This window comes from Doryrhamphus excisus, chromosome 2, assembly GCF_030265055.1.
Source record: "Doryrhamphus excisus isolate RoL2022-K1 chromosome 2, RoL_Dexc_1.0, whole genome shotgun sequence".
NCBI classification, from domain to species: domain Eukaryota; kingdom Metazoa; phylum Chordata; class Actinopteri; order Syngnathiformes; family Syngnathidae; genus Doryrhamphus; species Doryrhamphus excisus.
In genome coordinates this window covers 5,788,349-5,815,665 of record NC_080467.1, presented here as the reverse complement: position 1 = coordinate 5,815,665, position 27,317 = coordinate 5,788,349, and the positions used below count along the sequence as shown (strand labels likewise).

The 27,317-nt window shown below is 41.9% G+C and overlaps 3 protein-coding genes across 8 annotated transcripts in view; 2 read left to right on the top strand and 1 right to left on the bottom strand.

The window, feature by feature from the left end:
• The window catches only part of myofl (myoferlin like), a 61,342-nt gene that overhangs the window by 33,317 nt on the left and 708 nt on the right, over nt 1-27,317 (bottom strand). For 2 of the 6 annotated variants that reach the window (XM_058064866.1, XM_058064869.1), the window contains exons 1-5: nt 26,569-26,918; nt 25,887-26,056; nt 5,549-5,759; nt 5,327-5,471; nt 5,178-5,256 (exon numbers count right to left, since the gene is read on the bottom strand). The gene's annotated coding sequence lies outside the window, so the exon portion shown is untranslated. Of the gene's footprint in view, nt 1-95; nt 312-5,177; nt 5,257-5,326; nt 5,472-5,548; nt 5,760-25,886; nt 26,057-26,568; nt 26,920-27,317 lie in introns of those variants that run through there. The other 4 variants (XM_058064870.1, XM_058064867.1, XM_058064871.1 and 1 more) reach the window with 4 other exon arrangements.
• Nucleotides 10-7,916, top strand: LOC131119962 (centrosomal protein of 55 kDa-like). The gene is made up of 8 exons (XM_058064876.1): nt 10-53; nt 734-828; nt 3,764-3,935; nt 4,023-4,146; nt 4,220-4,376; nt 5,697-5,771; nt 7,046-7,162; nt 7,412-7,916. The coding sequence occupies exons 2-8, from the start codon at nt 739-741 to the stop codon at nt 7,595-7,597; spliced, it is 921 nt and encodes a 306-aa protein (XP_057920859.1). The 5' UTR covers nt 10-53; nt 734-738; the 3' UTR covers nt 7,598-7,916.
• Nucleotides 9,320-21,472, top strand: LOC131104285 (cone cGMP-specific 3',5'-cyclic phosphodiesterase subunit alpha'-like). Its single transcript, XM_058051307.1, has 22 exons — nt 9,320-9,787; nt 9,859-10,011; nt 11,573-11,662; nt 11,766-11,906; nt 11,981-12,055; nt 12,135-12,199; nt 13,686-13,752; nt 13,838-13,885; nt 15,537-15,686; nt 15,752-15,895; nt 15,967-16,032; nt 16,112-16,258; nt 17,341-17,448; nt 17,526-17,635; nt 17,712-17,799; nt 17,869-17,969; nt 18,044-18,151; nt 18,228-18,291; nt 18,366-18,440; nt 21,026-21,109; nt 21,204-21,348; nt 21,429-21,472. Exons 1-22 carry the CDS (start codon nt 9,320-9,322, stop codon nt 21,470-21,472), a joined length of 2,541 nt encoding a protein of 846 aa, XP_057907290.1.

Here is a 27,317-nt window from a genome sequence, read left to right as displayed (position 1 = left end):
GAAGAAGGAGGAGGAGGAGAGTTGCATTCGTGAGTCACAAAAGGCTGACTCAGGTGACTTCCCGAGCAACTAAGACATAAATATCAACTATTTACTTTATCGCCTCATTCTGTTTTATTTGTCCTCAGCGACCGGCGAGCATTAAGCATCGAAAGTAAACGAATGAAGTTTGACGCTTCAACAGAGCGTCTCCGGATGATAATGGTGCAGCAGCGCCTCCCAGTGGTGGCAAACAAAAGCGGACCCCTTTTGGTACCGTGGGAAATGATAGCTTTCCTGATAATCGCCACAAAGCACAGAGAAAACACGGGGCCATGTTTCAAAATTACAATAGCAGCATTAATTAGATGTAAAATTATAGTTTTAATTAAATTATAGTTTTAATATTCGTGGGTGAAATCCAGCGGATCACCTTTGTACACATAATTGTTTGATTGTCCCCAAAGGCGTCCCCAGTTTCAGTCAAATGTGGTTTCAAGTCCTTTGTCGTTAATTCAAATACAATTTATTTATTTGCTTTCAATACTTCAGCTCCGTTATCCCCACATCCAGTAGGTAACCGCTTTTTTTTTATTTTTTTAGGGCAAGTACCAACTTTAAGTTTGTGTTAAACGTTTAACACGTTGTCGATGCTTAAGCTAGCCACTACAACGTGAGCTGCTGTGGTTTTTCATCATATACTCAATATTTGTGATAATAATATCTTTTTTGTTTTCCTCTTCATTTTGACAAGTTAAAATGTGGTGTGAAGAAAGAGAGATGTCATCCAAAAAGGTAGATGAAGCACCTGGCAATGGAATTGTCTTGAAGAACAAGTACACTACAAAGGTAAAAACACACAACAATATGGTAACTAATATATAGCAATGTTGGTTTAAAAAAAACATACAAAATAATGTATATTGGTGCAATTTTGACTTTGCCTTAGTTCTGTTAGTTCTGTAGCTATGGGCCACATACACTGTTGCTAACTCCTCAGTAAGAAAAGTAGCTATTGGCTCCAGACGCTAGAGGTCGTCATAGGCTCATTTGCATATGTTATTGTAACATATGCTCTGGGGAAAAGCATAACCTCATAGGAGAGAAAAAAACGAGTTAAAATCACCTTATTTACATTTAGAGTGATGTATACACTCCATATATAATATGGATGCTATACTCGTTAGGAGAAAAGGTGTAAACTCCATCAAACTGTACCAGGTGGCAGCCATTTTGAGAACGAATCGCACAATCAGTCCATAGTCTGAAAACTTCATGTCGAACAAAAGCTTCTTATGGCCAAACGATTTGTGATATTGACATGACAATACCATCGTGAGTGGCCCGAGGGTTGGTGCTACGCATACATCTGCTCGTTTTGCAAATCGCTTGAGAAATGAGGACGAGTAGAAAACATATAAAATTTAAGATTTTGAAGAAAAAACAACGCCGTCTTTAACATGGGAGTCAATGGGAGAATTTTCAGACATTTGTTACGTCTAGGGGCCACAGAAGGCAATCCGCTCATCTCTCAACCATAAAAGTGACATTTTTGGAAAAAATTGACATTTCTACCAAAACACGTCAAGCTAAACTGTGTGGCTGGATGTTTTTCAGCCTCCCTCACTCTACCATAGAGTCGGAGTCAAGGTGGATTTTGGTTTTAGTCTCTAAATTCTCATTTTTTCCTGATAGAACGGGGTGTACCTAATCTAGTGGCCCATTTTTTCCCTATCGCTAATGGCGGTTGGACTAGCGTTCTTCTTTGGGGCCTTAATTTTGAAAAAGGAGGGTAAAGGCAAAGATACTTTCGGCACATAAACACAGACAAGCACAATGCACTAGCTAAACAGACAAATTAGTGGACGAGGCATCGTAAAGTCGAAAAGTCGTAGGTTCAGAACGGCACTCGAGGACTTCCTGTACAGTGTATTCAGTCTTCATGATCTGTGATCAGCCAGTCACACACAGCAACCACCCCTCCCTAGACATTCATTCATTTTCTACCGCTTATCCTCACGAGGGTTGCAGGGGGTGCTGGAGCCTATCCCAGCTGTCTTCAGGAGAGAGGCGGGGTACACCCTGGACTGGTGGCCAGCCAATCACAGGGCACATATAGACAAACAACCATTCACACTCACATTCATACCTATGGACAATTTGGTGTGGCCAATTAACCTAGCATGTTTTTGACACACACAGAGGTGACCAAGTAGAGATTCGAACCTAGGTCTTGCCAACATGCTAACACTCACTACCATGCGACCTCCTCTTCATCCCATTTTTGAAAATTCCTGACAATTCCATCCAAATCCCGGAGTTGTGCAGTACAGTCTACGTGTGCCGTATTTAACATGTTTTGCTTGTTGATGTTTATGTAATATTTGACATCTTTTGTGGCAAGGTATAAGCTAATATAGTTTTTAAAGAGGTTTCGGTTGGGGTGGGGGGGTCATCGGTCATCAGTCCACCCGGGGCGTCATTCCGACCAGGACCGCCACTGCCCACAATCAATGAATTGGAGCAGTAAAGACACATGATGTGATTACAGCACAGAGGAAAACAGGCAAAGAGGCTGTACTGCAGATAAATGCCCTGATTCAATCCTGTCTGTGAATTCATCATCAAGCCAATCAATAAGGCCTTCTGTTTATTGTAATGTGCAGGTGATGACGTCTCTTGTCCTCCAAATTAGGGTTGGCCAATATGGACCTCAGCATTTACGGTATCACAATATGTTTGGCACGCATCCGGATGTGACGATACTCTATATATTCATATTCAGAGTCTTGTCGAAAAAAGCTACAAACCTTGACGATGACAGCATTTCATCCACAGTATGCATTAATACAGTCCATCATCATCATCATCAGTGACATCACCTCGCCTTGTTTATCGTATATACTGCAATAAGACATTTTCTTAGCAGTGGAAGAATTTATAGTCTATAAAAATTATCACCCAACTCTCATACATAAAAATCAAGGGGTGCGACTAGCATGATGCTAGGATGATATTTACCATGACCCACACCACAGTGCACCCCCTGTAGAGCCGACATGACATCTGTAAAGGTGAACTTTTTTTTTGAATTTTTATTTATTCATTTCATTCATTTCATTCATTCTCTACCGCTTATCTTTGCGTGGGGTGCTGGAGCCTATCCCAGCTGTCTTTGGGCGAGAGGCGGGGTACACCCTGGACTGGTGGCCAGCCAATCACAGGGCACATATAGACAAACAACCATTCACACTCCCATTCATGAATTTTTATTTATTTTATTTTTATTATTATTTATGTTATTTTTTACACTCCGGAGCGACTTGTAGTCCAGAAAATACGGTATTCATCCATCCATTTTCTACTGCTTATCCTCACGAGGGTCGCGGGGGAATGCTGGAGCCTATCCCAGCTGTCTTCGGGCGAGAGGCGGGGTACACCCTGGACTGGTGGCCAGCCAATCATAGGGCACATATAGACAAACAACCGTTCACACTCACTGTTTTAGTCATTGATTGATTGATTCATTAATTTTCTACCGCTTTTAGGGTGCTGGAGCCTATCCCACCTGTCTTTGGGCAAGAGGCGGGGTACACCCTGGACTGATTGCCAGCCAATCACAGGGCACATATAGACAAACAACTATTCACACTCACTGTTTTAGTCATTTGTATGCTAAATATGAGCCTACTGTGTCCCCTACTATCTATCCCCACTAGATGGCACTGTTTTGCTTCCCCATATGACCAAACTGTAAGGCTGTGCTGGTTGTATTATTTGATAGGAGAGTGCTTCCAATGAGCAGGCATCCTTGGCCAGGAACCAGCAATGGCATTCTTACGACCAGGACAGAGAGGCCTGCATGAGGGCAGTGGTGGACATGATGTGGGTGGAGAAAGAGCTGGATGAGATGGCTCAGGGCGAGCTAAAGCCACACAATAAGGACCTTTCAGAGGGTAAGACACAGGCAGTGTGTCACCAAACCGTACGACAACAACAAGATTTGTGAGACCACGTTGTTTTGTTTCTTTGCCGGCCCACAGAGGACAGCATCAGCGACATGATAGATGACTTTGAAATCTCCCTGGAGATAGATCAACACAAGCTGGCGCAGCTGCAGCAGCAGCTTGACACAGCCCGCGAGGACCTTGCACGGGCCAATGAAAGGTGTGTTAAAGAGTAAGAACCATGGAGGCATCACCGTGTACAGAGTCCACATGCACTATAAACTACCATGCAGGTGCCAGGAAAAGGAGAGCGAGGTGAGCGAGCTCAAGCAGCAGCTCGAATGTCATCAGCTGTGCTACAAGGAGAACGAGCAGCTGACGGAGGAGCTGAGAGAACTCCAGAACAAATTGGAGGAGGAGAGGCAGCAGAAAGACAAACTGAAGATGAAGGTGCTGCAGAGCCACACGCCAATCTCACATTTCAGAAGCTCGCTGGTTCGCTTAATAGTCGGCATGTCGGATAATATACGGTAATATAGCGTCTCAAAGAAAGTGCTAAAACATCACAAGGCAATCTAATATGCAGATATGCACTTTTATCTTAAAGTACAGTTTATAGAACTACAAAACATCTCTACATAGAAAATATCAAATATCATATCAGACTAGTTGGATAATCAAGTAATCATTGATTATTTATTGCATCTGTCATTTAAATAATCAATTTAGTATTACGGGGCTGCACGGTGGACTAGTAGTTAGTGCGCAGACCTCACAGTTAGGAGACCCGGGTTCAATTCCACGCTCAGCCATCTCTGTGTGGAGTTTGCATGTTCTCCCCATGCATGCGTGGGTGGGGAAAGAATAATTAAGAAGCCAAAAAGTTACCACTTCCACACAAAATAGGAGGAGAACTCATTCATTTTCTACCGCTTATCCTCACGAAGGTCGCAGGGGTGCTGGAGCCTATCCCAGCTGTCTTCAGGCGTTAAAAACCTTTGGACAACTTGGAGTGGTCAATGAAGCTAGCATGTTTTTGGAATGTGGGAGGAAACCGGAGTACCCGGAGAAAAAACTCCACAGGGAGATGTCCAAGCAGAGAATCCAATACAGGTCTTCCCGATATCCTGACTGTGCGTCCTACATGCTAACCACTCATCCACCATTATTTCAAGTCAAATTTTGCCCTAATAAGTGTGAAAAGGTCGTAGCAGCTGTACAATAAAAGTAAAATCAAGTAAAACTAGTCACCATTTGTTGTACTGTAGGTGGCGTAGCTGTTGAAGACCCACGAGTCAACGTCATGCCTCACGCTTTGAAGCCTCTTTACCTGTCATGGAGGTGTAAAAAGAAGTTAGCGGCCATATTACGACATTTTAAAACATTTTAAAACTGCTCACCCTTTGATGGTGTCGCGTTGAAGGAGTGGAAAGCTTAAGATCGGCCAGTCCACGTCTTCTAATTAGGGGTGTACAATCATTGTCGGACTGGGAATTGTGATGTCATATGAATAAGTAGCTCCCTCCACTCCATGCTCATGTTCTCCTGGTAGTGGTGAGGTCATGATATTTGATTAGCACAAATCAACAGGTACAATTCCTAATTTGTTCAAGTCCTTCTACCTCCAAGTGTGCCCAAAAAGTGTGCCCGGTTGAATCAGAATTTTCGTACATCTAAAAAAGTTATCGATATCGTATTGGTCTTGAGAAGTGAATGATGTCATGTCGGTCTGGAAAAAGATGTTTGATTTGCTTCTTGTCGTCGTCCCAGTCTTCTATCCTATGGAGGGTCATGGTGGAGCGTTATCAAGCAGACCAGGAGAAGATCAAACACCTGGAGAAACAGGTATGACACTGGTCAAATTAGCACTGAATAACAAACAAGGGTGCCGCCAGAAGTTCTGGACCCCCGCCCAGGGCAGCTGTGGTCACCACATACTAACTGACGTAGCTGTATAAATAATAAAATATATAGGGGGCTGGGATGTGTTAAAAGGCAGCAGCTGTGCCATTACACCACCAGGGAAGGACTAGTGAGCAGATGAATTCCGCCATCTTTTTCCTCCTACCGTGTGCTGTCAATCATTGTGGCAAAAAACACAACGCCAGATTACTTGTCTCTTTTCTTGGAATTTGCAGAGAAGCCACCACCTCGCACACACGTATGTTTTTGTATTTGTCATAGTAATGGTAATATTTGATTTGAACATGCATCAGATTACAATTGAATGCATCACATAATCAGTTCACAGTTCCACATGTCCAAAAGGAGTAGGAAGAAGCAAAGCTTATTAAATCCTACCCCTCCATCTTGTACTTTTACAATCAGTAACTGTTACATTTGTTCACTTCCTGCTTTCCATAATACAGTTTAAGTTTTTTTTTTTATATATATATATTTTTTAATAATGCACCTCGTACCGAAGTACGAGGTGCTTAATTGCTTAATTGTCCACTTGTATTTATCAACTTTATTGGCATAACATTGTATTTTATTTGATGTGTATATTCACTAATATTTACATTTTATGCTACTAAAATGACATTATTTTTCCTCATAATATTACAAGTTTATTCTCATAAAAATGCACATTAGAATCCAACCTTTTTGTTTTAAAATTGTGACTTATTCTCATATTATTGGCATAACATTGTATTTTATTTGATATGTAAATTCACTAATATTTACATTATATGCTACTAAAATTACATTATTTTTAGTATAATATAGTATACTAGTATACCCTCACAAGGGGTGCTGGAGCCTATCCCAGCTGTCTTCGAGCGAGAGGCAGGGTACACCCTGGACTGGTGGCCAGCCAATCACAGGGCACATATAGACAAACAACCATTCACACTCACATTCATACCTATGGACAATTTGGAGTTGCCAATTAACCTAGCATGTTTTTGGAATGTGGGAGGAAACCGGAGTACCCGGAGAAAACCCACGCATGCACGGGGAGAACATGTAAACTCCACACAGAGATGGCAGAGGGTGGAATTGAACCCTGGTCTCCTAGCTGTGAGGTCTGCGCGCTAACCACTTGACCGCCGTGCTGCCCCATAATAAAAAATAAAAAAAACTTTTTTTTTTTAATGTTTTTTTTTTTTTTTTAGATCAACATTTCCTCACAGGACCTTGAGGATGAGGTGCAGGGTGCTTCATATTTGAGGAAACAGATGCACAGACTCTGCAAAATAATGCAGAGAACCGTGGACAAAAAGACTGTTAAGGTGTGTGCCAGTGAAGTCTCCAGCAGGGCTGTCACAAGATCTCACACTATTAAAGCAAATTGTTCAGAAAACATGTGGGTACTATAATAATAATAATAATAATAATAATAATAATAATAATAATAATAACATGTATTCACTAAATAAGAATGAATTAGGTTATTGACATAAGTTGTTTTGCTGGCGTTTATCTGTTTGTGTTGAAAATAGCTTGAAAAATTCATGGATGGATTTGGATGACATTTTCAGAAATTGTCCGATACGGAGGGGTACGAGGCGATCGAGGAAACCGACAACATGATGCCATGCTCGTCCTCCGCGCCCAAGGGTAGCATTGTGGATGAAAGCGTCCTCAGCTGTCCTCGCTGCTGCCTCCCTTATCCAGCCAGTCAGTACGGAGATCTCCTAAGCCACATGGAAGTCTGCCTGGACTGAGCAGACCATCAAAGCTTCCTGAGATCTGCAGCGATTCATCTTCATTTGATTCAGTTGTGTTCAACTCTTCTGCTTTAATTTCATAGCAATGTTTGTATTTACCCTCCAAAATAAAAGCTTGATCCGCTCCATGTCATAAGAAGCTGAAAACATCTTGTGGAAGTTAATCCCCTTTCTGTACTATTTAAGGAGCAGAGATTGGCAGCCACCAATATGGGAAATTAGACGCCTACACAGGAAGTGTATGCATTATGTTCCTAATGTAGAGCTAACATTAAATCACATCCTTGACTTTCTCTTTGCTGTTTAGCCAATAAAAAATGTATCCAAAATCCTGTTGGTTCCATTCTGGTGTCCTTTTTTAGATGAAAATAAAAACGTGGTTTCTGGAGGTAAAAACTATTAATTAATGTAATTTAAATTAATTCATTCATTTTCTACCACTTATCCTCGCGGGACGTGCTGGAGCCTATACCAGCTATCTTACACCCTGGACTGGTGACCAGCCAATCACAGGGCACATATAGACAAACAACCATTCACACTCACATTCATACCTATGGACAATTTGGAGTGGCCAATTAACCTAGCATGTTTTTGGAAAGTGGGAGGAAACCAGAGTACCCGGAGAAAACCCACACAAAGGTGACCAAGCAGAGATTCGAACCCAGGTCTGGCCAACATACTAGAAAACCCACGCATGCACGGGGAGAAGATGCAAACTCCACACAAGAGATGGCCAAGTGTGGGATTGAACTCGGGTTTCCTAGCTGTGAGGTCTGCGCGCTAACCACTCGTCCACCGTGCAGCCCGAGGTAAAAACAAGGTGTAAATCCGGCTTCATTCAAAGAAGAGATTGTGTTTAGTGCAGTTTTAAGTTAGAAAAATGGCCACAATGTAGCACATATAACTATGGACAATTTGGAGTCGCCAATTAGCCTAGCATGTTTTTGGAATGTGGGAGGAAACCAGAGTACCCGGAGAAAACCCACGCATGCACGGGTAGAACATGCAAACTCCACACAGAGATGGCCAAGGGTGGGATTGAACTGTGAGGTCTGCGCGCTAACCACTCGACCGCTGTGCAGTCCATAAACAACACAAACTATGATTGTTTTGCATGAATATATATATATATATATATATATATATATATATATATATATATATATATATATATATATATATATATATATATATTGTATGAATGACAAAAGGGTCTCACCCGTGCCATTGTTCTATGGAACAAAAGCACCAAGGTGGTAAAACCAAAGTGAACTCTTTTCCTGCTGCGTTGGAGGCAAGACACCAGGACAAATTTGGCCGGCAAAATAATCGGGTTCATTTTCATTTATATGTGATTAATTCACAAATTAATCATTGTCCCAGGCCCATGAGAGAAATGTTGTGACCCCCCGACTATGAACCTGACCAATAGGAAGCCACGCTGTTTGTGCCATAACTCAGCTATCATTACCAGTGATGGGATTGACTCCTGCAAAATGTCAAGTGGTGGGATTTGCAACTTAAGAAAGCTCATGGGCTTTATGACACTTGCGTCACACTCATTAGTGCCCCCTGGGATCCCCTTACCATCCAGTAAGCCACCGGCCGCCTTCTGTTCCCAGGACTGCACCGTTCCATCTTCTGGAAGGAAGGAATTCTAACGGCTTTGCTGTTTCAAGTTGAGACACAGAAGGATCCAAACTTGTGGAGGCAAAAATGGGAGACAAGGACACGGTGGAGAAGTTCCTGGACAACAACCCCCAGTTTGCAAAGGAGTACTACGAAAAAAAGGTCAAGTCCGACGTCATAACGGCCGCTTTCAACAACCAGGTGCAGGTGAAAGACCCGTCTTCGTACGCCGACGTCTCCACCATCCAGGAGGCCCAGTTCTTATTCGAGCTCATCAAGGAGATACAAGTCGACGCCCCCATGGAGAAAGCCATGCACAAGATCCTCCAGAGGATCGCGTTGCTAGTCCAAGCGGATCGCTGCAGCTACTTCGGCTACCGGTCTCGCAATGGAACGCCCGAGCTGTCCACGATCCTTTTCGACGTCACGCACAATTCGGCGTTTGAGAAGAATCTGGTGAACCCCAACGTGGAGATTGTTTTCCCCACAGACATGGGGATCGTCGGGTGGACGGCGCACTCCAAGAAGCCTCAGAATATCGCTGACGTGAAAAAGGTGAGCGGACGAAGCGAACGTTTTTATCAAAGCGTTTGTGTTGACAAGCTCTCCCGCTTGTTTACTTTCAGGACTCTCATTTCAGCGACTTTGTGGACAAGCAGACCAAATACGCCACCAGATGCATGATTACGGCTCCCATCATGAGCGGGAAGGATCCCGTTGGCGTCGTCATGGCCCTCAACAAGCAGGGCGCTGACGCTTTCTCGAAGAGTGATCAGGAGGTAAGAGCATGCCTCAAGTCTGCAGTGCAGCAGCGTCGTCGCAACATAGCGTCGGTCACACGGCGCCGACTTGACCGCAGGTTGCTCATCTGACCTGGTGGGACCACCGTAGTCTGACGAGATAGAAGAGCTATTGGTTGGTCCGAAGTGCAGGGGTGTGGCCACGGAACATTCGGAAAATATAATTGAACAAAAAAATGGAGAAATCAGGAGTCATTTCAGACCAAAGCCAAAACATTAAGAGTTGTCATTTTTATAATGTCATAATTTTTATGTCATTTTATGTCATTTTTTTGGTCATTTTATTGGCCCACATTTGCTTGGGTGGATACACACGAAAATCTCATTTTGGTAGCATAAAGTTGAAACATTAAAGAAGAAAACATTATTTTCTTAAATATAATTCTAATATTATATATTGGAGCATATAACATGTGAGAAACAAACAAAATAGCAAATAAAGTTTTAGGAAAATTTTTGAAAAAATGTTGATATTTTTTTGAAAAATTGGGTTATAATGCTACAAGAATATGGTCCAAATATTATGGGTCATAATGCCAAGAGAAAATGATCAGGAGATTTTAGAAAAATTAGGAAAAAATTTTGAAAATTTTGGAAAAATGTTGATAATTTTTTGGAAAATGTGGTTATAATGCTACAAGAATATGGTCCAAATATTATGGGTCATTATTCCAAGAAAAAAATTATAAGGAGATTTTTGAAAAATTGTGAACATTTTTGAAAAAAATTGAAAAAAATTTAAATTTTGGGGGGAAAATGTGGTTATAATGCTGCAAGAATGCAGTCCAAAAATTATGGGTCATAATTCCAAGAAAAAAATTATCAGGAGATAGTGAAACTAGCAGAAATTTGGAAATGGAAAAATCTGCAGTAATTTTACGAGAATGAAGTAGAAATATTCAGGGATAAAGGTTGTATCATAACCAAGCAGCGCTGCCGTAAAGGGGGGCCAAGTTAGGACAATTCCAAGGGCCCACACACAAACAAATCCGCAACTGTTACGAGGAAAAATCTAATTTTGGTAGCATAAAGTTGAAACATTAAAGAAGAAAACGTTATTTTTTTAATATAGTAATTGTAATATTATATATTGGAGTATATAACATGTGAGAAACAAACAAAACAGCAAATAAAGTTTTTGAAAAATTTTGAAAATTTTGGGAAAATGTGGTTATAATGCTACAAGAATACGGTCCAGATATTATGGGTCATGATTCAAAAAAAAAAAATTATCAGGAGATTAGGAGTTACACCGGGATCTTTGCCAGCCCTAATTAGCAAGAAGTACCTGAAAGTACCTCAACAAGAGACAGGACTGGCACGTTCTACATCCTAATGACAGTTTAGTAATGTACTCACAAGCCCTGTCGGTCTTCTTCTATGACAGCCGCAGGAACATTAATAGATGACCTTCAGAATAAAAGCACAGGCCATTGAAAAGGGCTCATTAACCCACCAGTGAAGAGACACTAAAGTACTCGTATCGTCTGACCAATATGGAGTGAAATATGATGAATGAAGTACTTCTTGTTTTTGACAGCTCTTCAATAAATATGTGAACTTTGCTGCTGTGGTTGCCCTCCAAGCTCACACTGCTTACATGTGGGACGTGGAGTCTCGGAAAAGCCAGGTAAAGAAAACATCAATGAAAACATAAAAAGTCCCAGATTGGCATTGAATGTATTACAGTAAACTAGGAATAATAATCGCTCATGTGCGTCCGCTCACCACAGGTTCTGCTGTGGTCGGCCAGTAAAGTCTTTGAGGAACTGACGGACATCGAGAGGCAGTTTCATAAAGCCCTGTACACCATCAGGACCTACGTCAAGTGTGAGAGGTACTCTGTGGGACTCCTGGACATGACCAAAGATAAAGTAAGGCACAGAGTAAAATACCTCCAAAAGAATGTACCGCTACTTCATAGGAATATGTTTGTTTTCACATCCAGGAGTTCTTTGATGAGTGGGCCATCAAACTTGGTGAACAGGAACCCTACAAGGGTCCCAAAACCCCTGATGGCAGAGTATGTTTATCACTCAGTGGTACTGAGGTCTTCATATATTTATATCATATGAATAATTCACTTTGTTCAATCCCATCAGGAAATCAACTTCTACAAGATTATTGATTACCTACTGGAGGACAAGGAGGAAATTAAAGTTATCCCGTAAGTCGCCAATCCACGTCTGAAAATAGCCACGTTTACATGAGGAGTTTTTCTCTTTCCGAATGACCTTTCCGAAAACAATGGTATACATGGAAAGGAATATTCCAATCACGTGTCTACATGCACCGCTATAATCAACCAGAATAGTCAATGGGGCATGCGCAGTAAAGTGTAAACACCAACATCACGTGATACCGACTTCCTCAAGTCTTTCTTGTTGGAATAACTCCGTATTGCCAGTTTTTCCTTCGTCCAGTCGTGAAATTTAGTTTGAATCGAAAACAAACTTTCCGCAGCAGTCCAGTGCCGATTGCTCGCCTCCATTTCTTTAAATCGAAGAACGTCTCGAGCTGCGTGTTAACGTCATATCTCAGCATTCGCTGAAAGAATGCACCCGGGAACAGGAAAAGATAAAGTTCAATCTTGCTAATATTTTATAATTAAACTCGTGACATGTTTTATATAGATATATATTTTATTTTTTAATAAAACTGGACTTGTGAATGGCGTATAGAAGGGTTTAGATTCTGTTCCACAGATGGCGCTAATGCACACGAAAGCTGCTTGCCAACCGCCAATAAACAACAGAAGAAGAAAAACACCACGACGAAGAACGCAGTATGACAACTTTCCGATTGAGCGGGTACAAGATACCTCAATCGGATTGGGGATAGGAATATTCCACCCCTGTGAATCCCATTATATATTCATTCGGATTGGCACTTTTCTTTCGGAATGAGGTGTATACAAAGGTTACATTCTTTCCGTTTCAGCAAATAACCCGAATGGAATTGGAATATTTGGGTCCATGTATACGTGGCTAATGAGTTCCTTATGCAAATCATGCAAATCATGGAAATAGAAAACATCAGATCAGGGTGAAAGCTTTGCCATTCCAAAATGTTTATTCACTTCAAACTCCACACAGAGATGGCCGAGGGTGGAATTGAACTTGGTCCCCCAGCTGTGAGGTCTGCGTACTAACCACTTTTTGCCGATATTATCTTCGGCAAAAAAAACCCCATCTCTCACGTGTCAAAGCGAATATCTGGTCTCATCGGTTTAACGTTCACAACCAATAACATTATCAGACATCCCTACTAAAAATAATATTAGTCCATAAGTAAGTTAAGCATAGTTCATATTAAGCTGTCAAATCAGTCAGTAGCCTCTTTCACGCAAAAATCCCGCAAAATTTCGCCTTCAATGATGGCTATTTCCCACATTGTGAAGTGTAAAAAGAAGTCAACCACTGTAAAATGTAAGATTTTATTGTGTATTGTGAGGACACCCAACACCCCTTCTTGAGGCTGCCCCTTCTTTTGGAGAAGCTAAAGAAAAAGCAAAAAAAGGCACTGAACTGGGCTCTTGTGAACTACATTGGAGTCTTGTGTGGAAAGTTTGATTACCCAGCAGTGGGCATCAAGACCGATGTTCCGCAACCTTGTTGTTGTTTAATAATAACCGACACATCCTCCTTTTCCAGGACGCCCCCCGCAGACCACTGGGCCCTGGTCAGCGGACTACCAACATATGTGGCTGAGAATGGATTTGTAAGCTGCCATTTGCTTCATTCATCACAACAAAAGAATCTCCACAATCTGGTGCTAAACACACTTTTTTTTTCCATTTTCTTAGATCTGCAACATGATGAACGCTGTAGGGGATGAGTATTTTACATTTCAGGTGAGACACAACCTGACATCACAAGTCTTCCAAAACCTTACAAGGAAAAGTGCACTTCATCCACCATCTTTTTGTGAGACGTCTGCGTTCTTAAGATGCTACAATGTGGCAGCTAAGAATTTATGGAATGGGATGCACCTTTTCCCTCCCCGATGAACTTTTGGGGAAAAAAACTCCAAAAAGCACCAACAACGCACCATTTACATAATGTGACTTGCATATCAACCAAGCTACAGTTATTATTACATGATATTATTATTAACATTGTCAGAACTACATTATGGGCATTGTGACACCTAGCCACCTAGCCAAGCTAGTGACGAGCTTCCTATTGGAGCTTCACAAGCTTCATTAAGCTCCATATTGGAGCTGCCACCACTAACGCTAGGTGTTTTTGTTTTGGAGTTTGGAAACGTGTACGGCAGGGGTGGGCAAACTACGGCCCGGCGGCCACATGCATCCCACCAAGCATTTGAATCCGGTCCGCCAGTTGCTTTTTAAGTATTTCAACTTTTAACATTCAAACTAGCAACATGACTTGCAAGTCGGATGTTTTATTTAGTAAAAAAAAAATTAAATTAAATTAATTAAATTAATCATTCATTCATTCATTCATTTTCTACCGCTTTTTTCCTCACGAGGGTCGCGGGGGGTGCTGGAGCCTATCCCAGCAGTCTTCGGGCGAGAGGCGGGGTACACCCTGTACTGGTCGCCAGCCAATCACAGGGCACATATAGACAAACAACCATTCACACTCACATTCATACCTATGGACAATTTGGAGTGGCCAATTAACCTAGCATGTTTTTGGAATGTGGGAGGAAACCGGAGTACCCGGAGAAAACCCACGCATGCACGGGAAGAACATGCAAACTCCACACAGAGATGGCCGAGGGTGGAATTGAACCCTGGTCTCCTAGCTGTGAGGTCTGTGTGCTAACCACTCGACCGCCATGCCGCCCCTTAATTTAATTAATTTAATTAATTTAATTAATTTAATTAATTTAATTAATTTAATTAATTTAATTAATTTAATTATGGAGTTTGTGTGGAATTTGCATGTTCTCCCCGTGCATGAGTGGGTTTTCGCCGGGGACTCCGGTTTCCTCCCACATTCCAAAAAACATGCTAGGTTAATTGACTATTCATAGGTATGAATGTGGGTGGGAATGCTTGTTTGTCTATATGTGCCCTGTGATTGGCTGGCCACCAGTCCAGGGTGTACCCCGCCTCTCGCCCAAAGACAGCTGGGATAGGCTCCAGCACCCCGCGACCCTCGTGAGGAAAAAGCGGTAGAAAATGAACGAATGAATTAATTAAATTAATTAAATTAATTAAATTATGTGGAGTTTGCATGTTCTCCCCGTGCATGAGTGGGTTTTCGCCGGGGACTGCGGTTTCCTCCCACATTCCAAAAACATGCTAATTTAATTGACTATTCATAGGTATGAATGTGGATGTGAATGGTTGTTTGTCTATATGTGCCCTGTGATTGGCTGGCGACCAGTCCAGGGTGTACCCCACCTCTCGCCCAAAGACAGCTGGGATAGGCTCCAGCACCCCCCATGAGAAGAGAAAGATGTGCGTTCATGATGATTTATGAAGTCTCCAAAAAGTACAGTTTTCCTCAAACGCCGGGTTGTTCTTGCAGAAAGAAGCGGTGGACGAGAGCGGATGGACGATCAAGAATGTCCTCTCCCTTCCGATCGTCAACAAAAAGGAAGAAATTGTCGGCGTGGCCACTTTCTTCAACAGGAGAGACGGCAAACCATTCGATGACAATGACGAGCAAATTACAGAAGTACGGCGCAAGCTTTTCTTATATGCACTCACTGCCTTTACAAATTGCACGTTTGATGTCTGTAGGCGCTGACTCAGTTCCTTGGCTGGTCCACTCTGAATAGCGATACGTACGACAAACTCAACAGGACCGAGTGGAGCAAGGAAGTCTCGCAGGAAATGCTAATGTACCAAACCAAAGCCACGCTAAATGATGTACAGACCATCTTGGTAAGCCTCCACTCATGCTGTTATTAGCCTCAACATTCAGAAGCTAAAGTCCCAATATTTCTGCCCGACAGAACACTCAAGAAAAGTTTGGCTCCACACCCGAGGACTGTGACCAGAAGGAGATGTACAAACTTCTGGTAGCCATGGTTACAGGCACATTTTTGAAGACAAACCACATTCTGTTTGTGACGCTTGCATGTGTCGCTCACAACCCAGAGAGCCAACATTCCTGAGTCCAAGACGGTGGAGCTGCACGAGTTCCGCTTCAGTGACTTCCCGCTGTCCGAGGTTGAGCTCATCAAGTGTGGCATCCGCTGCTTTTTCGAGTTGGGTGTGGTTGAGAAGTTTAAAGTACCAGCGGAGGTAACCACATGCTTGTTGTTACCTGAAGAACTATTGTGGTGGACAGTAGAGGGGATGCCTCTCACCGCATTTGGGTGTTGGGTTGGGGGGTGTGATTTTTGGACTGAGTTGGCGTGTTTCTTGTCTTCTCGGTCATTTGGTTGTTGGTGGTTGAAGGAGACCAAAACTGGGTTCAGACTGGGGATGACCGAGTACACCACGATCTGTTCACCCATATAAATGATCTCTATCCGTATCCGTACTCGGAGTGGGCGGGGCATAAACCGGAAGTGGGCTTGGTTTAACACAGGGGTCGGCAACCTTTCCTATCAAAAGAGCCATTTTACCCACTCGCTGACTAAAGGGAAATAGATTGGAGCCACAAAACATAATTGAAAAACAATATCTTATAAACCTTTTGTTTGAATCGCTCTTAGTTTGGCCCGTCACCTAGGACCCGTTTGCCTTGGGAGACCGTACCAGGACCATATATCCCCAGACAACAAAGCTCCTAGGACCGCTCAGACACTCCAACCCCTCCACCACGATAAGGTGGTGATTCACAGAGAAGAAGAAAAAAAACATTCCCGAGTGGCAAAGCTCAGGGGGCCCTGAGGTCCTCAAGGGTCTGGATGTTTAGGGACTCTTTTAGCTGCATGGAAGCCAGGAACAGTACCTCTGGATCGGGAGACCGGGGTGGTGCATTCCAGATTGCTAGAGAGAAGGTTTTCCTCACTGGACCATCTCGACACCCTTGCGAGGTTACTGGAGGGTACATGGGAGTTTGTCCAACCGGTCTACATGTGCTTTGTAGACTTGGAAAAGGCATTCGACTATGTCCCTTGTAGTGTCCTGTGGGGGGTGCTCCTGGGAGTACGGGATCGGTGGAACGCTACGACATACCATTGGGCCAAGATTCTGGTTTTTAGAGGCTGTGGTCTTAAACTTTTGATCATCTGTTGAGAGAGCCTGTTTCAATGTAATGCAAGACATTGCTTACCTTTTGAAGGTCTATGTAGAACTTAGTCTTTCAAAAGTCTTGCTCGTCTGAAGTTTTTGATCAGAAGTGTACGTCTTAAACTGAACTTTTCTTTAACATGCAGATCCTGACACGATGGATGTATACCGTTCGCAAGGGCTACCGTGACATCACCTATCACAACTGGAGGCACGGATTCAACGTCGGACAAACCATGTTCGCTCTGCTGCTCGTGAGTACAACCTTTTTTTGTGTCACGACACGCCTTGGTTGACTACTATGACATAACACCGGTCGCCTCAAAAACAGACAGGGAAGCTGAAGAAGTACTACTCAGATCTCGATGCCTTTGCCATGGTGGCTGCCGGATTCTGTCACGACATCGACCACAGAGGGACCAACAACCTCTACCAGACTAAGTAAGCAGATTGACAAGCTTTGTCTGCAATTTGCTGACACAAGATGGAATTCATCACAATCCTGTCCTTTTTGTAGGAGTGCATCTCCACTGGCCAAACTTCACAGTACCTCCATCATGGAGCGACACCACCTCGAGTACAGCAAAACCCTCATGGAAGATGAGGTGCGACCTCGAAATAGAACATTTTCAGAATCTACTGACCGCTATCTAACCATTTGCTATAACTTTCAGAATCTGAACATTTTTCAAAACCTGCAAAAGCGCCAATTTGAGACAGTGCAGCATCTGTTTGAAGTTTGCATCATCGCCACTGACCTTGCTCTCTATTTCAAGTAAGGAAAAATCACTAACTTTGTGTCCTTCATATGAACAAAGGTTTGACTTTAGTTGTCTTCTTTTGATCCAGAAAGAGAACAATGTTCCAAAAGATTGTTGACTCAGTGGAGGGCATTCCAGATGAGAAAGAAAAGATCAGCTACATCTCCAATAATCCCACCAGGAAGGAGATCATCATGTAAATACTTCATATTTCCTGTCAAGTACTCTCACATGGTCTTTGATTGAGATTGATCACGTTTTTATTACCACAGGGCAATGATGATGACAGCGTGCGACTTGTCTGCCATCACGAAGCCCTGGGAGGTTCAGAGCAAGGTGTGTTTCTTACTAGCGTGTATTGTGATGATGAACTAGCATCAAGATTCAACAACTCTTGGTCTCGGTCCCAGGTGGCTCTGATGGTGGCAGCGGAATTCTGGGAGCAAGGAGACTTGGAGAGGACAGTTCTGGAGCAGCAACCCATTGTAAGAACTTGATAAAGAATTATATATTCCTCCTGTTTCCGTTGCTTTAGCCAACACTGCATAAAATTCCCATTGATGAGTTCAGTTCTTTAGCCAACAATGAAGAAAAATCACACTCACAATCACAAGTATTAGAATTCTAATCTTGCGTTTGGTCTTCTTTTGCCAACAAGGGGCAAAAAATGGCATAATTACCCAGAATCACACTCTGGTCGGCACTGTGGCGAGTGTCCGCTCCAACTGCGGAACCGCGCTCAGGAGAGCAGATATTTACGCCATAACTAGCTTTCTATACAGGAATTTCTTGTAAACAATAGCCATATTTACCTGCACAACCGTTGTGTCGTACATTTTTGTGCCTTTTGACTTCATACAATAAGTACAAAACTATTTTTAATAGCGTTTAAATACTTCATTTTGTTGACTGTACAATGTTGACAAAATTGTCACTATAACTACAGTAAACCTCGGATATATCGGACTCGGATATATCGGAAATTCGCTCACAACGGACAGATAAAAAAGAACCGATTTTTCTGTAATGCATTTCCAATAAAAATTCATTGCATATATCGGATTTTTTATAACGGATTTCACCTATTTCGGACGAAATCTCCAGTCCCGTTCCAATGCATTTCCATTAAATTTCCCTCGCATATATTGGATGGCCGCATCGTTATGCTAATTCTGTTGATGTCACTGGCTATTGTCTTTCTCCTGGCTCCAGATTTAGGACAAATATAAAAGTGAGTGACGTCAATAATACTAGCACAGCAGTGAATGAGATCTTAACCTCACTATTGGAAATAACGTAGGCCTGACGGGCGTAACAGGGCCTAGCTTAATTAACAATTTGTTATGCTCAGAGTCCAATAAAGTTAAATTCTCATTACCTTACGTCTCTTTTCATTGCCCAGTCCAGGTACATTGGAAACATAGTCAAGGAAGTGCCTTTTTATAACGGATAAAATCCGATTTACGCATATACCGGATATAAATCCGATATATGCGTAAAACGGACATTTTCCGGTATACGCATATAACGGATTTCGCTTATATCGGACAAAACCAGTGGGAAGAATTGAATCCGATATATCCGAGGTTTACTGTATTATTAATTCTTTGTATTGATATGATATGAAAGTGCTCCGGTGTCTGCGGCGTCCAAAAAAAGTTAGATCCCAAACATTCTGCACCGCACGGAGCCTACAACAGGGATTTCAATCTTGTGGGATGCTTCTGGCGGGTGCACCAGAGCCGCAACGGATTCAGTGTGATCCTGGCTTTATACATTTCTCCTGTTTCCACTTCTTTAGACAACACTGAACAGAAGTCACACTAATGTGTTTTACTGTGTTCACCTCATCTGACTTCATTATGACTCTTTTGTTTAACCTTCCTTGGCCAACAAAACAGACTTGTCTTCGCTTAAGTGACCAAATTATACATTTTCCTGTTTCCACTTCTTTAGCCAACAATGGAGATAAATCCTGCTTTCATCCGCTCAGTGTCAGAATTGTAATACAGTAAACCTCGGATATATCGGATTCAATTGTTCCCACTGGTTTTGTCCAATATAAGCGAAATCCGTTATATGCGTATAACGGAAAATGTCAGTTTTACGCATATATCGGATGTATATCCGGTATATGCGTAAATCGGATTTTATCTGTTATCCGTAAAAAGGCAATTCCTTGACTATGTTTCCAATGTACCTGGACGCGCAGGCAACGCTGCAAACGACGTCGTATAGCGGCCTGACACGATTTGGCGAATCGGAGCGCCACGATGCGGCCATCCGATATATGCGAGGGAAATTTAATGGAAATGCATTGGAACGGGACTGGAGATTTTGTCCGAAATAGGCGAAATCCGTTACAAAAAAGCCGATATATGCAATGAATTTTTATTGGAAATGCATTACAGAAAAATTGGTTCTTTTTTATCTGTCCTTTGTGAGCGAATTTCCGATATATCCGAGTCCGATATATCCGAGGTTTACTGTATTCTTCAGCTAACTATGAATGCAAATCATGTTGATGCGCTGCATTCTTCAAGCTACAATGGATAGAAATGCTGCCAACCGCTAGCTGTCTTCACTTTGGGTCAGAATGCTTCCTTAGTCAACAATGAATTGACCTTGCTTTGACTGAACATTGAATACAACTAACGCTCACAATAGACAGGAATCCTGCTCATGCTAATCTTTTGCTTATTCTTCTTTAGCCAACAATTGATATTTTCTGTTGTGTTGATTAGTGACCAGCTTTTAAAGCTCTCTCATTTCTTCTTTTTCTTTAGCCAATTCTAATCATCACCATGCCAATTTGATTTGTTGTCCCGACAAAGTGTTCTTTCTTCTTCAGACTTACATCATACAAACATATCGAATTGTAATCCTCTCGCCTGAATCGTCTTTTGCCAATCACACAATTAAATGACCCAGAGATTTTCTGTAGTCTTCACTGAATTTCTGTGACTGATCACTAAGTGACTCTTGTTTCCCCTTCCTTAGCCAACAATGAATGGAACGATGTTTTCATTGAGCGTCTGAATGATAATCCCCTTCCCGTCTCCTTCTTTAGCCAATGATGGATAGAAATCACGCGGATGAGTTGCCAAAGATGCAGTGTGGCTTCATCGATTTTGTCTGCTCTTTCGTGTACAAGGTAAAGAAACCATTGGCTATTTTTTCCCCAAAATACACTAAAAGTAGTGAGACACCTGGCAATCAAATAAAAATCTGGAATTGGTCTCCCGCAGGAGTTTTCACGCTTCCACACGGAGATCGCCCCCATGTTTGATGGTCTGAACAACAACAGGGGAGAGTGGAAAGCCCTCGCAGATGTCCACGCAGCCAAGATGCAGGCAATTGAAGACGAAAAGAAAAGACTGGAAGGAGGCCAGGGTGAGTACAGCTCCTGATGATTGTCTGAAGATCTTTGGAAAGGTCCTTTGCTGCCAGCTGACCTTCTATGTCTTCCGCAGGTGAAGACGGCGGATCCAAGTCAAAGACGTGTGTCATCTGCTAGGACTGCTCGGCTGTTTAGGATTGGTCAACAACAAATCAAGTTGTTTTTATATCCAAATTGGACTATTACCATCACAGGAAGCCTAGCTCACAGATCACCAGATGTATAAAGTTTTTGGCCATGCTATTTGTGGTGTTCTCCAAATCGCTGCATTTTTTTTAGTTCACGGAGAATGTAGTTGTGATGACCGTGAAGGAGTAAGATCACTGCACACCCAACGTACAACCTGTAAGTTGAACGTGTACGTAACGTGAACGTACGTACACATGTCTGAGTCTGCTTGGAAGTGTGGCTGTCGCGTCATTCGTACTGCCAATGCATGGAATTGACCGACCAACGTCTGTCAAGCAATAAAAGTACTGACCTTGCGTTCTGTGCAGGCTTTGTATGAAGGTTACAAGAACTAAACGAGAGCTGTACATTGTTTGTACCAACGACGTACTTTAAGTTCTGTACCTGAAACATGATTGAAACATGAATCCTCCACTTGCAATTTTTATGACAAAGATACATTGATATCTACAAATCCATATCCAAGAAACCATATAAAACAAAGCAGTAGGTACCCCTGCAGCTTTACTGTATATACCCAAGTTTCATGAGTACAGTACAGTTTCATGAGTACAGGCAACGCACATTCGACTTATAGTGTATATCTGAATGCCAAAAGATATATATCTATATGGCTGCGCTAATTTCCTATGTGGGGTGCACGTGTGAAAATTAGTTACTATGAGCTAGCTAACAATAGACGTTGTGGGAAATACCTATTTTGACGCTAAAGCCCTCACAAAGAATTTCAAGAAACGCCAAATCCATTTCAATAACTGACTTGTATATTAACCAAGCTACAGTGATATTATTATTGTAGCAGCTAACATGACACCTTACTAATCGTTAGTCTCAGCATCATCCACAGACGGAAGAGTGGATGGCTAGCTCTCCATTTGGCTACAAAGACTCAACAACATGCTCGTTTGCCGTCAGAATTACACTGAAGACTAGAGCACACTTGATGTTTGCTAAATACAAGGATGAAGAGTCTTGAACCAGTCATGATGTGCTATATATATCACTATATTGACAGTTACTATGGTACCCATTATGTCATTGTACTTCGGTACGAGGTACATAATTTAAAACAAAAAATAAACAAACAAAAAAAAAACCTTAAACTGCATTATGGAAAGCAGGAAGTGAACAAATGTAACAGTTACTGATTGTAAAAGTACCAGATGGAAGGGTAGGATTTAATAAGCTTTGCTTCTTCCTACTCCTTTTGGACATGTGGAACTGTGAACTGATTATGTTATGCATTCAATTGTAATCTGATGCATGTTCAAATGAAATAAAACCATTACCATTACACGTCTTGTGCTGGAAGACACAGCCATCTAGCATAAGCATCTAGCCAGCTAGCATAAGTTAATGCATGATCACAGCATGGATATCAAAACATGCAACCTGGTAAAGGTTTTTTTTAGAGGGCTTCATAGTGCATTGTTAGCTAGCTCATAGCTAGTTCATATTAACTTGTTTTCTCGTGATATCATGCACAGAAGAGGGAAGGCAATATGTGTTCATGTTTCACATAAGGATTGGGAATGATAATGCATAATTCCAAAAAATTGCAGTTCCCCTTTAAGTACACAAAATATTGCAATAATTCTTCTTAATTACACTAAAATATTGCTCAATTAAATTGTCAGCCATTTAATTGTGTGCCAGCCTTGCCATGCCAAATATAAACACATCAATAAAATGAGATTTTTTTGTTGTTGTTCTGGAGTTCCGCGCCAAAAGGTATATATAATACTATAGTTATTATGTAGTCGCGCTTGTTGGGCTGATGTCATCAGCTGCAAGCAGGGTAGAGAAGTAAGAAGATTTGACTATTATTGGATTTGCTTATAAGCCAGTTGGCTTTCCTTTTTAAGTCCCCTGCTTACATAAAGTAAAAATACTAGCTTATAAGTCTGCAGAACATATGTGGCGGGACAGGACAAGGGCAGGACCACGGGAGTACACACAAACACACTTATTGTTTCTAACGCCAATGTGATGACATTGCAAATATAGCTTGAATACAGCTTGATTTATGTATAATAGTGTCATGTATAGAGCCTCAAACATGTAAATAAATAAAGTTTATTTTTAAAAATCATGCAAGTGTTTGTTTTTTTTTTAGTCTGAAATTGCATGTTTGTTTTTTTAAACTGCAAAAATATTTTGGCCGATGAGCGTGCATTTAAAACAGCCCAATAAGATGACTAAAAATGAACGGAATATTATTGTAGTTAGAGCATAGAAAAGCTCCTGAATATGGGTTGTCACATTATAAGAGCCTTGTGGAAATGAAATAACACCCCTAGAGTCACAGTGCTTTGTGGACTTAGAAAAGGCATTCCACCTTTGGGGGGGGTGGGATTAATGGGGTGCTACGACAGTATCAACTCCTATACTCACAAAATTGGAAAGTGGAAGCGCTTGGTGTGACCAATCAAAGTGGAGGAGGCGTGACTGGAGGCGGGCTGTGGGCGGAATAAATTAAAAGACGTTTTTGAAATCCAAGGAAATACAGCTGAAATAGGTGCAGATTCTTGAAGATCTGGAAAGCTTTGTTTGCGGGTTATCGTGTGTGTAGCTGATCTTGTATTTAAAATGTATTACTGTTATTATTCACCTTTTATTTGGTGGTATTTTTTTTATTTTTATGTTTTTGTCACTGGACGTACCACCTGGTTCACACCAGTTTTCACACCACTGTATTTAATCCGGCTTTGCAGAAATTCACTTATCATAGAACCAACTAACCGCAATAAACGAGCAATTATTGTTCAAGCTACAAATGAGAAGGCCCACTAGTGGGCATATTTGCACAGTATTTGCAGATTGATATTACTTGCTGTGATGTAACAACCAGCATGATAGTCTTCCATTTTTTGGGACATTTTAAAATCAGATGCATCCTCTCATACTGTATACTGTATTATACCCTCTGCTGCTAAATGAGGAAATATTTCAATTCCTTGTAGTTCTCACTTGAGTCATTCTTTGTCAGAGTCATATCGAGTAGCCAACAAAAGCAGGCAGACTTGCCTGGATGTGGCAATATGGTCCCTGCAGGACAGTGTCTTCTATTCTGCTGTTCAATGCTGCCATTTATGTTGCAATGTCGCACGACCCATCTTCTTGCACTGTAACAATCACATCAGTGTTCTCCATATGTCATCCAAAATGCGACTTATGAAAATGACATTTGTCTATTACAGCTACTGTCCTGGGAATTGTCTGTCATAGATTTATTCTTGCCTGTGTCGTAAATAAAACCTTAATGTCCTGAGCTGGATGCCATTATCATGATAAACAGACACAGGATATGAAATGGTGTAATCTCATTATAGGACATGGAGGCGTCTTGGGGGTCCGGAGTAGCTTGGATTGCTTTTAGTCCAAGATCTGGACTGTCTCCCAACATGGGGGCTTCTTCCCAAGATGTCTGAGATGTTATTATTATTAACATTTTAAAGGCCTATGTTCTGTGGAACACTGGAACAAAAGCAGCCCTAACCTGTTCTTTGTTTGGGTGCAATGTGGAGGGGGTGGGGGGTTGACCAGCTGTCGCTGTGACGGGGGGCTTCAACACACAACCCCCTCCATCCAGGGATGGACTTACCATGAGACAAATATAATTGCCTCTGGCTTCAATATTTTCAGAGGCCTCGAAAGCTCTCCTAAAAACTGTAAATGATGAACTGAATTTTACACATTTGTGTATTTAAAGGGTCCCTGACATGATGAATCAACTTAAATACGTTATATAGTGTTGATTATGTCCTACATTCTTTGATTTTTGATGCAAAAGGGTGAATTCGCCAAAATGACATTTATAGTCATGCTGTTCAGTCTAATTTCAGGAAGTGACACCATGAGAGTATTATCGGTCAAGGACACAAACAGGCGCTGGTGATTATAGAATATTTGAGTGATGTGTCAACAGTTTTTGAGGAGAAAAGAAGGGAGAAACATTTGGAGATGAAATAGAAAACATGGACTTAAGTCTTAAAAAGGACCGATGATGCTTTTTCCACTTTTCTGACCTATAAATGTAGTTAAAATGTTGTATTCTGGTGTTAAACCATGCCAAAGTTTCAGATCATGAGGTTTGTACATTTGGAAGTGAGCCCTGAAAAAAGTTTTGGATGGCTCAAAATGCTCGCTTTCACAAGGCGTGGTAAAAGAGTTCCTTTGTGATGTCACAGAGGGGCAGACTTCCTTACATGGGCATGGCTGTAAGCCAGATAAGCCTCTCTGCCCTCCACCAAGCCCTGCTACTCTCTTTACTTGCTAGCAATACATCGTACATTGTACTACCCAAAAAAAAAATTGACTACCCAAACAAATTTGACCCAACCTGTAGTGATACAGTCGAAGGCCTGAGGTATCAGGTCGTTGATCCTCTTGTCTTGCAGCGCCGACGGGCCCTTGCAGTAAATCTGATCCACGGTAGCGTTGGTGCTGTAGATCCACTCCACCAACCACTTGAGCTTACAGTCACAAGTGAACTGGTTCCCTCGCAGGTCTCTGGAAGTAAAAAGTAGTTCACACTCAATTTGGAGTCCCAAATTAAGCTAGCATGTTTTTGGAATGTGGGAGGAAACCGGAGTACCCGGAGAAAACCCACTCATACACGGGGAGAACATGCAAACTCCACACAGAGATGGCCAATGGTGGAATTGAACTCAGCTCTCCTAGCTGTGAGGTCTGAGCGCTAACCACACGACCGCTGTGCAGCGCCTAAGTTATACATTGCCACAATAACAGCTCACAAACATATTTCAAAATATATTCAAAATAAGGTACAAAATAACAAACACAACAAATAGAAGGTAAAAATATGTTTTTGCATTGCATAAATCCTTTAAGAACAACTCCCCATTTGTGAAAGGTGCTTATTTCAAAGCTCAAGCTCCCCATTTCCACCATTATAACTCTAATTCAACTGCAGTTAGCCTATAGCACCAAGTAACGTTAGCTTATTTGGTCATATACATCCCATAATGTGGTGTACATAAAGCCATTTAATAGCACCATACCTTTACCGTTGGCCCATTTCTCCTCTTCTTTCTAAATGGGGCACCTGTTGGCTTTGACTTTGTTTTTTCCATGTTTTGTTGACCCAAACAGTACCATTATCATCATCTCCTACCGTCACCAAGCTAGCAGCCAAGGCTAAACCCAAGGCTAAACCGACTCATATCCACTGACAAATTCCCTTCTTTTTACTTCACATTTTCGAAGTTAATTAGAATGTTTGACGCTCTTGCTCTGCAATATAATGAATATGATATAATATTAACAATTAAATGTGTTTGGTTTTTTAGCGATTACTGTTGTAAGTTCCGTTTTTTTTACCTTGAAATTAACCTGGGGGCTAAAGTCCAGAAGGGACCCGCCCCCTTGCTATACTCATTGGTTTCATCCACATCACGTGGTGGACGTTTGATGACTGTTGGGGGGCGGGAGTATCACGTCTGTAGAGGGCGCTAGTCTGCCATTTGATGACTCCATGAGGATTCGGTGAGGGCTGAGTATTAGGAAATACACCCCCCCCCCCCCTCCACGGCGCCCCCATATGAACCATAGCAAGAACCGCTACTGTTAACAGGCCATGTTTTTTTTCTTAGAGTTTCCCGCTCTCTTAGTCACATTTTGGAGTGCGCCATTTGCAGCGTGCTTTGGAAAATGACAAGCATTTTCTCCAGCTGATTCACCACAGATCACACCTCCTCTTCCTCCTCCTACTCCTCCTTCTTCAGAGAGAGAGAGAGAAGAAAGAGAGAGA

What these genes read in the sequence shown, in the direction of transcription:
- LOC131119962 (XM_058064876.1), top strand. Translation starts at nt 739, where the DNA reads ATGTGGTGTGAAGAAAGAGAGATGTCATCCAAAAAGGTAGATGAAGCA. An exon ending in CTTGCACGGGCCAATGAAAG is followed by an intron (nt 4,147 to 4,219) that starts GTGTGTTAAAGA and finishes ACTACCATGCAG; the next exon opens with GTGCCAGGAAAAGGAGAGCG. An exon ending in AAGACAAACTGAAGATGAAG is followed by an intron (nt 4,377 to 5,696) that starts GTGCTGCAGAGC and finishes TCGTCGTCCCAG; the next exon opens with TCTTCTATCCTATGGAGGGT.
- LOC131104285 (XM_058051307.1), top strand. Translation starts at nt 9,320, where the DNA reads ATGGGAGACAAGGACACGGTGGAGAAGTTCCTGGACAACAACCCCCAG. An exon ending in ATGACGAGCAAATTACAGAA is followed by an intron (nt 15,687 to 15,751) that starts GTACGGCGCAAG and finishes TGATGTCTGTAG; the next exon opens with GCGCTGACTCAGTTCCTTGG. An exon ending in GACCTTGCTCTCTATTTCAA is followed by an intron (nt 17,970 to 18,043) that starts GTAAGGAAAAAT and finishes CTTTTGATCCAG; the next exon opens with AAAGAGAACAATGTTCCAAA.